Below are 8902 nucleotides of genomic sequence, written 5' to 3'. Positions count from 1 at the left end.
ATGGAGTAATAGGAGGAGTTATAGGGAGCGGTTATATGAGGTAATAGGAGGAGTTATAGGGAGCGGTTATATGAGGTAATAGGAGGAGTTATAGGGAGCGGTTATATGGTGTAACAGAAGGAGTTACTTGATAAACACAGGGAAGGGAATATATTGAGCTTCTGCAGGGTACCTGTTGTGTGAAAACAATCTATCTGTGAACAGAACTGCAGAGCAGTGTCAGTGCTGTATAACATCATATTAATGTATAACATCATATTAATGTATAATATATTAATGTATAATATACTCCGGGACAGCAGGGATAGCAGACTAATCGGCAGGATAAATACTACCAGCGAGACTGGAATAGCGCTTGATGTAGCACTTCCACGGCCGCTCGCGTTCTTTTCTCAGTCTCAGACACGCAATAAATAACAGAAACGCCATGCTTAAAATACCAGCGGTGAGTTAAGTCGGCGCGGACGCCCTGAAATTCATTTTCCTCATTTTGGTTTTATTAAAACGATGCCCATGGATCTTCCCTTTTAAATATTTTATTTTTCTTATTAATGGCAGCAATTTCTGGCGCCGCTTGTGCCTGTCATTAGCACAGCACAAAGTTAATATCATTAGCAGTTTTTTCCTTTAATTATGTGACTGGAGAAGAAAAAACATCAAAGTTTCCGTGAAATTGGAACACTAGCTCTAAATTGCTTCATGTTTATTTTAACATTAACAGTAAATGAGGTGAATGGGTTTTGACGTTATGAAAAGCAGGCGTTGTGTTCATCGTGGTGTGTGTGTGTGTGTGTGTGTGTGTCACCCCCTGCGAGAGACAAAGAGGAGAGAGAGGGGAGTGGCGTGGGGGGAGGGACAAGGACACCTGTAATGTACAGTGACTCCATCATCAGGGACAGGCTCACACAGTCCTGGGATTATATCTAATGTTGGGGTATTTAGGGAAAAAAAGACTTACAAACATATCAATACAAAAGCAGCAAATGTAATCAATTAAAATATACAATGACATCTTATTTACACAATGTAAAGAATTCAATGACATACTGATATCAGAACCCCAGCACACCTTCTCTCCCAGGACCTTATACCCCACCTCTTTCTCGCCCTCCGTCTTATTTGTTTTACACGCTCTATAACCTGTTCAACCGCACAGGTAACAGGCACGAGAACCCTTTCTGCGGAGAGATGAGGCGGCCACGCCTTCCCACATCTCCACTGCGCAGGGGCACTCTAGGAGGAGGGGCTCCATCGTCTCCAAGATCCCAGCACAGGAACCTCGGGGGCAGTTCCTATCCGCTATGTAATTATACTTTACATTTGCTTTTATATATATATATATAGACGCTCATGGAAAGTCACCCAGGCGGTATCCTGAATCCCAAGAGGGACTCATGGACAAGGGTGTGCAAACTGGGGGGGGAGGGGGACGCAAGATGTTCTAGAGGGGGCGCGGCGGTTACAAAGGCCCCGCCATCTTCCCCAAGGCATTTAAATTAAATGCCGGGGGAGGCCTCTGTAACTTCTCTTAACCTGCTCTCCGGCGACGCGTCGCCATGACAACGCCGCGTCAAATGACGTGCACGTCAAATAACGCTGCCGTGTCACGTGATGTCACATGACCCCCCGGCGTCATTTGACGCCGGGTCCTAGGACAGAGGGGGCGCGATCACTTGGGCTGCCGGGCAGGGGGGTGCAGCTCAGAAATTTTGCGTAACCCCATGGCAGATTTATCCTGATAAACCAGGTAGTTAGAAACATTTACTTGTGTATTTCTTGGCTTATACCCTTTTGAGGCAACATATATTCAAATGTCGGCTGCATAAACTTGACACTTAACATGCCCTTCATGCGGGGTATGGTTTGAATGCGACTATTCTGCTCCAGGTGTCTTAAAAAGGGGTCTATGGAGAAGACGTATAAAGGGCTCAGCGGGTCGGCCCTGTCTAACGCCTGATCTTATGGGAAAAGATTCCCCATCCCAGCCATGAAGGACCGGTCTTCCGTAAGCTCCTCATTACAGTAAAGCTAGTTTCTTCATAAAGGTTCCTGGGAAAGCATGTCTTTCCAGAGTTTTAAAAAGATAGACATACATGATCCACCCTATCGAAGGCTTTGACCTGGTCAATATTCAACGGGTACTATTCTGGATCCAGGGTCATGTCTGGAGGTATGAATGAACCCAGCCCTCTTTCCAAAACACAACAAGTCCTGTATATTTTCTTCACTTTATTTAGGGAAAGCGGCAATAAAGACAGGCACTTGTGGAGGAGATGTTTGTGTTGGAATAATGTCTCTCTGTGGTTGATTTGTAGTAAGGGCAGGTGAAAAGGATGAGGCCCTGCCAGTAGAGCAATTACAGAACGTACTCACTCAGCCAGTGTTGAAGGTGGAAAAGGAAGTGTGAGTGTATTCTGGGTAACAAGATAGCCTGGGGACAGACCATCTGTAGGCAAGGCAGAGGGGGAGAAGGCAGACTAGCCCATTCTGATAGAAAGGCTGAGGTTGCTGTAGCAACTCACTGGCATAATGCAGAGACAGGGATCGCAACACTGTGTCTAACACACAGGCACTGTGTGTGTACAGAGCGAAATACATGCAGCTGGAATGAGAACGTGACAAGCAGAAGCTGCAAAGGAAAGGGGGGGGGGTGAAACAGAGATGTGGTTCTTGTTCCATGACACTCCCCGTCTGGTATCTGGAGATACCACTATAATGAAGTATGTGGAACATATGTGCAATGCAAACATAATATAACAATGCAATGTTCACATAGCGATGTGATACCGGCTGGCATCACTGGCTTCAAAGACCCTTGGCCAAGGTTCTTGGGCAAAAGATGCAAAGTGGATGCACTGCTCCAGGTTAGCTGGGCACACCACAGGTTCTCTCTTGGTGAAAGTCTCTGGCACTGTTTCCTTTTGAACTTATGGAAGAACAGTCCTTTTGTCTCTGTGGTTTTACCTACAGAGTGCATCCCCTTGTAGGTATGCCAGTTGTGACAGCCTGTCACTCTGACACCTGGTGTTTGGCAGAAGGAGATGGCTTTTGGCTCCTTGCGGAAGCGGATCGACACTCCTGGAAGACTAGTTGTCGAATCTAGTCCAGTAAATAGGGCGTCGTTTGGGGAGACTCCCTGGAGCTGAGCACTGGGGCTGAACAATACACGGATTTGATCGGGTTCCTGAGGGTGGTAGACCCCAGATGATTGGAGGTACCAGCATTCTTCACCTTTCTTTATTAGAGGTGCTGGTTTTGCGTGGCCGGTAAGGAATATCTTCTGGATGAAGGCCACAAAGTTGTTTTTGGTCTCCGGTTCCTTTGGAGGTCGCAGAGGTGCGAAGTGAACCTAGAGATGGCATGTTCTCCATTGTTTGGGAGGTGCCTTCTTGGTGAACGGAATGGTAGCGGGTTCACCTAACTGCCCAGTCCATCTTTGACGAGCTCCTTGACCGTTAACATCAGGAATCCTCTATCTCCCATCGATGGTGTTTGCTTGTCATCGTCCCTTGTGGTCTGGAACGCTGTGCACCCTAAGTCATTGGTGCATTCCTCTTGCAAGAGAACGTCTCCACGTATTTTGGCGATACGCCTTTGTGTCTCTTTGTTGACTGCCCTCAGGAGGTTGTTCTCTCCCTGGACATGACAAAAAACAGTCTCTTTTGTCCTTGTACATCCTTTTGGGAAATGTCTCTGCAACTGTCTCCTCTTACGTGTGTGAAAGAACAGTCTTTTTATCCCCGTGGTTTCACCTGCAGGGTACAATCCTTTGCGGCTATTCCAGCCGTGGCAGCTGGCTGCTTTGTCGCTTGACATTCTGTGGAGAGGGATGGCTGTACGTCTCAGCTGTGTCATTGCTCTCAGGAGGACTATCTGATTGTTTCTTTCCTTTTGGGAGATCATTTTGTCGGTCACCTTCGGGAGGATACTTTCTTCCTTCGGTGGAGTCGACTCGTTATCCTTGGTTGTCTTAACCACTAAGCATCCTAGGCCATTGTCACATCCCCCTGATGTGAGGATGTTCTTGTCGATCTCAGGTGTATGACCTTGTCTCTTCTCTTCACTTGGCCCTCCTGTCGCTTGGAGATGGCCAAGACCTGGTTCAGAGAGGGATGTGTGTCCACATTCTGTTATCACCATTCTGCGGGCGTCAACATAGTCTTGTCCGTGCTCTTTGTCAGTGCACGCGTTGCCCACTATCACCCATCCTAGGTCAAGTCTTTGGGTGTATGGCGCGTTATGGGGTCCGTTACGCTGTTTACGGACTTTATGTACCCTCAAGATGTCCCTACCGAGCAGCAGCAAGATCTTGGCGCCTTGTTCTACCGGCGGGATGTAGTTGGCTATTCCTCTGAGGTGCGGGTGATGGCGTGCCACGTCTGGTGTGGGAATCTCATCCCTGTTTGTGGCCATGTGGTTGCACTCGATGAGTGTGGGGAGAGCAATCTTCACTCTGTTATCCACTGAACATATGACGTAGCCGCTTGCTCTTATCCCTGTTGTCTCAGTTGACCCTGCACAGGTTCTGAGGGTGTAGGGTGAGGCATTGTCTTGTGAGTTGAATAAGTGGAAGAACTCCGTGTTCGCCAAGGATCTGTTGCTTTGATCGTCGAGGATTGCATACATCCGACTAGCCTTCTCAGGTTGTCCCTGGGGGTGCACTGCGACAAGGCATATTTTAGTACAGGACATTTTGTCACTTCCTTTTCCACAAACCTCTGTGCGCTGAGACGTGACAGATGTTGGCTCTCCTTCTCCTTCCTCCCCGCCATGCTCCGCTACGGAGGATGGGTTGTTGAGTTGGTGGAGTGTCAGCGCCTCTGGGTGTAACGCTGTCACGTGCTTGTCACTTTTCCACACTGCACATTTGATCTCTTCTTTACAGTCTCTGGCTAGGTGAGTCGTGGAACCGCAGCACCTGAAACAAACTCTGAATTCTCCGAGTAACCTCTTGCGTTCCTCTAGGGACTTCATCCTGAACCCAAAGCACTTGTTAAGTGGGTGTGGCTTCTTGTGTATGGGACATTCCCTGTTTGGGTCCCTTGGTTCCTCGTCTCCGGTGACCGACTGATCGGGAGTAGTTTGGGCCGTGGGAGGCACGTCCATCCAGTGGACCGAGATGGGTGTTTGAGTGTTACTGTATCTCGCCACTGGTCTCTCATTCCTCAGGCTGCTTGCACTGTGTATGGTTTGTTCACCCAAGATGAAACTGGGATCGTTCCTTGTCCTTGCCTCTTCGCGGATGAAGCTCAAGAAGAATGAGAATGGGGGGAAGGCGACTTGCTTCTCCCTTTTGTATTTGGAGCCTTGCGAAATCCATCTTTCTTGGAGGTTGTAGGGTAGCTTCTCCAAGATGGGTCTCACTCCACGAGCTGAGTCCAAGACGTTGAGACCTGTTAAGGAATGGTCTTTCCTTGCAAACTCCAGCTCTTGCAGCAGGTCTCCGAGCTCTCGTAACTTCGAGTAGTCTTTAGCTGTGATCTTGGGAAAGCTGTCGACTCTTTTGAAGAGCGAATCCTCGACTGCTTCGGGGTTACTGTAGCACTCTTCTAGCCTTTCCCACACTAGGTCAAGACCTACTTGGGGGTGGTTTGCGTTTGCCATCCGAAGTCTCTTTGCGTGCTCCCTGGATTCGTTTCCCAGCCATTTGGATAGCAGGTTCAGCTCTTCCCTTGCTGAGAAGCCCAGGCTGTTGATTGCGTCCTTGAACGTGAACTTCCACGTCCGGTAGTTCTCAGGACGGTCGTCAAAGTTGGTGAGTCCTGTTTGCACCAGGTCACGCCGGATCATGTACTTGGCCATGTCTGTCAGGCCTGAGGCATCGGCGTGTTGGTCACGTTCTGAGGTAGTTGCTGGAAGGGTCCGTGCGGTCGCCTCTTCCTTGGCGTGGACGCGTGATGACTGCTGGTCAGTGTGAGGGGCTGTGTTCTCACGTGTGGGTGTACTTGGATTGCGAGCCTGTTGTGGTGCATCCATGTGTGCGCTGGCGTGTGGATCACTGTTGCGGCTGTGGCTATCCCAGGCAGCATGTACCATTGAAGGAACAGCGTCTTCTCCTCGTGGAGCTAGCAAGTCTTCGGTGTCTATAGAGTCACTCCCTCCGTGTTGAGATGGTGCACTGGTGTTTACAATGAAGAGGCTCCTTACGTAGTCTTCAGTGCGTTGGGCTGGATTCTCTGAGGCTATCCGTCTGTACGGTTGCTCCCCTCCGTCCTGTCTCGCGGCTGCTTCTAGGACTTCAGCTTGGGCTATGGCGGCAGCGGATTCCTTCTCTTGATTTAGGGCCTCTAGGCTAACGTCCACCTCTGTCTTTCCGTGCAGCGGTGGCAGTGGCTGTCTGCTCCTCCTCTTCTAAGCGGGCCCTTTCTAGTTTCATGGCTGCCTCTTTCTGAGCGTATGCGGCCCTGGCACGTGTGGCCTCTGCGGTGGCTCGCGCCTTGGTGTTGGTGGCGTTTGCGCTTGCGCTAGACACGTGAGATTGCGCTGACCTTGATGAGTGCCTGGATGCGCTGGAACGTTGTGATGCTGTTTCCAGCAAAAGGTCTTTTCTCCTACTCTCGGCCTCCGTGATAGTGGATCGCATGCGGCTGTCACGCGTTAGGTCAATGTTACTCTGTAAGTCTCTTTCTTGTAGGCTTTCGCTGGTGTTGGCCCTGGTCAGGTAAGTAATGTATGCTTCTGACAGCTCTTGATAACGCGAGTGATCAGTCCTTAATTGCGTTATTGCCTGCTCAAGCTGTTGCGCATACTTGCCAACGCTAGTAACATTGCGTATTCCCAGTGTGGTTGTTTCCCAGGCCAACTCTAATTTAGCACGGTGAACTTCAATGTCAGTCTCATATTTTTCGCGGGCCTTTTGTGTCAGTGTGACTGTCCGTTTAGGCCTTGCGTCTGCCTGTGCCTGTTGCAGTTGCGTGGCGGTCTCTGTGTCTGAGTGATCGCTTTCCTGCGTGATGTCTGGTGAGGCTCTGAGTTCTGCCATGCTGTAGGTGTGTGTAGGTCTTTTGCCAGTGCGTGTGGCGTGCGATCTGTTATCTGTGTCAGCGATGGGCGACTGTCTCAGATGATGCCGAGCGGTGTCCTGTAGCGTTCAGAGTAGGGGTAGCTGTACTCACAGGTGTCCGGTGGCTCTGACCCGTGTCCTGGCGGGTGTCCGGTGGCGTGGCCCTTGGTGGCGCTAGCCGTGAGGACGTGCGCAGGGGTAGGTCAGATGGTAGCTCTTCACTATGGAGCTGTGCAGAGAGTGGGCTGAAAGACAGAAAAGAGCAATCAAAGTTCTGTGTGTGTTGTAGTTTGACTGCAGTGCTGCTGCCTTTGTGTGAGCTGCAGGCTGCGTGCAGTGTAAGCTGCTTGCTGTTTGTAAGGGTGCTGCAGGCTGTGTCCAGAGACTGCTCTGTGATAGCATAAAGTCTAGAGTAGCAGCTTCTGTATGTATATCTCCAAGACACACGGTCTTCCTTTTCACTATTCTGGATCCAGGGTCATGTCTGGAGGTATGAATGAACCCAGCTAGCTTCAACTCAGCCCTCTTTCCAAAACACAACAAGTCCTGTATATTTTCTTCACTTTATTTAGGGAAAGCAGCAATAAAGACAGGCACTTGTGGATGAGATGTTTGTGTTGGAATAATGTCTCTCTGTGGGTGATTTGTAGTAAGGGCAGGTGAAAAGGATGAGGCCCTGCCAGTAGAGCAATTACAGAAGGTACTCACTCAGCCAGTGTTGAATGTGAAAAGGAAGTACCAGTGTATTCTGGGTAACAAGATAGCCTGGGGACAGACCATCTGTAGGCAAGGCAGAGGGGGAGAAGGCCGACTAGCCCATTCTGATAGAAAGTCTGAGGTTGCTGTAGCAACTCACTGGCATAATGCAGAGACAGGGATTGCAACACTGTGTCTAACACACAGGCACTGTGTGTGTGTACAGAGCGAAATACATGCAGCTGGAATGAGAACGTGACAAGCAGAAGCTGCAAAGGAAAGGGGGGGGGGGGGTGTGAAACAGAGATGTGGTTCTTGTTCCATGACAGGTACCCTGATAGACCTCCACTCCTGTGCATCTCAAGCATCTCCCTAATGTGATTGAAATGATTAGCGACGTTCCTTCCCTTAATGGCACAGGAATGGGGACCCGCTATCACCTTCTCAGCGATGTTATTCTGTATATAGTTGCAATAACTTAGGCTGAGTCCCCGGTGGTCACGGTGGCTTGTGCGCCCCACACCACAGCACAGTCCTCTATGGGGGAGGCCCCAGTGGCTGTGTGTGTGGGCGCGCAAAGCGCTGTGACGCGTATGCTGTCAGGGAAGACAAGAATGTTGTCGGTCACGTGTTGGCGCACAGTAAATGGCAGGGTAGTTATGCTCCATCATGGCCGCGCCCCCCGTCATGGCCCCACCCCCCTGCGCTACACTAGAGCTCTCATACAGACCGCCGATCGCGGCTGTGGTCGCTGCACGCGCCGCCATGCCGCCAGGCGCGCATGCAGCCGGGAGGACTAGAGCCGTAGCCGTATATCTCGCTGTGTTTGTTAGATCTGAGGTTTTCTTAATAAATCCTGAAGGAATCAAATGTCAAAGTGAGGGTCCTTAAAAGTGCTATGTGCCAGCGGTCACCTTTTCCTGGTTTATATTGAGTTGACATTTAAAGACCCCACTCTTAGAAGGGTCAAGGAGGGATGTGTCATTCCTGAGTTGCTGTTGACCTCCTCATGTCCTCCTATTTGTGCTTCTTTTTCTCCTTAGTCCTTCTCCCTGTGCCAGGCGATGACAGTCTTTTGTTTGGAGACGGTGTCATCTCCACGTCCTGCGTATCTATAGTTTGTTTTTGCTTTTGTTATCCACCTTCGGTGTGGCGACCATATTTATAACATTGGGTTCCGAGCGCTGTTCCACCTCCCTCCTG

The 8902-nt window shown here is 50.0% G+C and overlaps 1 protein-coding gene across 1 annotated transcript in view; it reads right to left on the bottom strand.

The window, feature by feature from the left end:
* Window positions 1–1065: 1065 nt before the first annotated feature.
* Window positions 1066–8902, bottom strand: part of LOC142468808 (uncharacterized) — a 38586-nt gene continuing 30749 nt past the window's right edge. The window contains exon 2 of the mRNA XM_075575387.1: window positions 1066–7248. Within this exon, the coding sequence (XP_075431502.1) occupies window positions 3418–6036 (2619 nt within the window). The 5' untranslated portion in view covers window positions 6037–7248 and the 3' untranslated portion in view covers window positions 1066–3417. The remainder of the gene's footprint in view (window positions 7249–8902) is intronic.

The sequence above is a fragment of the Ascaphus truei genome, chromosome 18 (genome assembly GCF_040206685.1).
Source record: "Ascaphus truei isolate aAscTru1 chromosome 18, aAscTru1.hap1, whole genome shotgun sequence".
In the NCBI taxonomy this organism is placed as follows: domain Eukaryota; kingdom Metazoa; phylum Chordata; class Amphibia; order Anura; family Ascaphidae; genus Ascaphus; species Ascaphus truei.
This window is presented reverse-complemented; position numbering and strand designations above follow the sequence as displayed.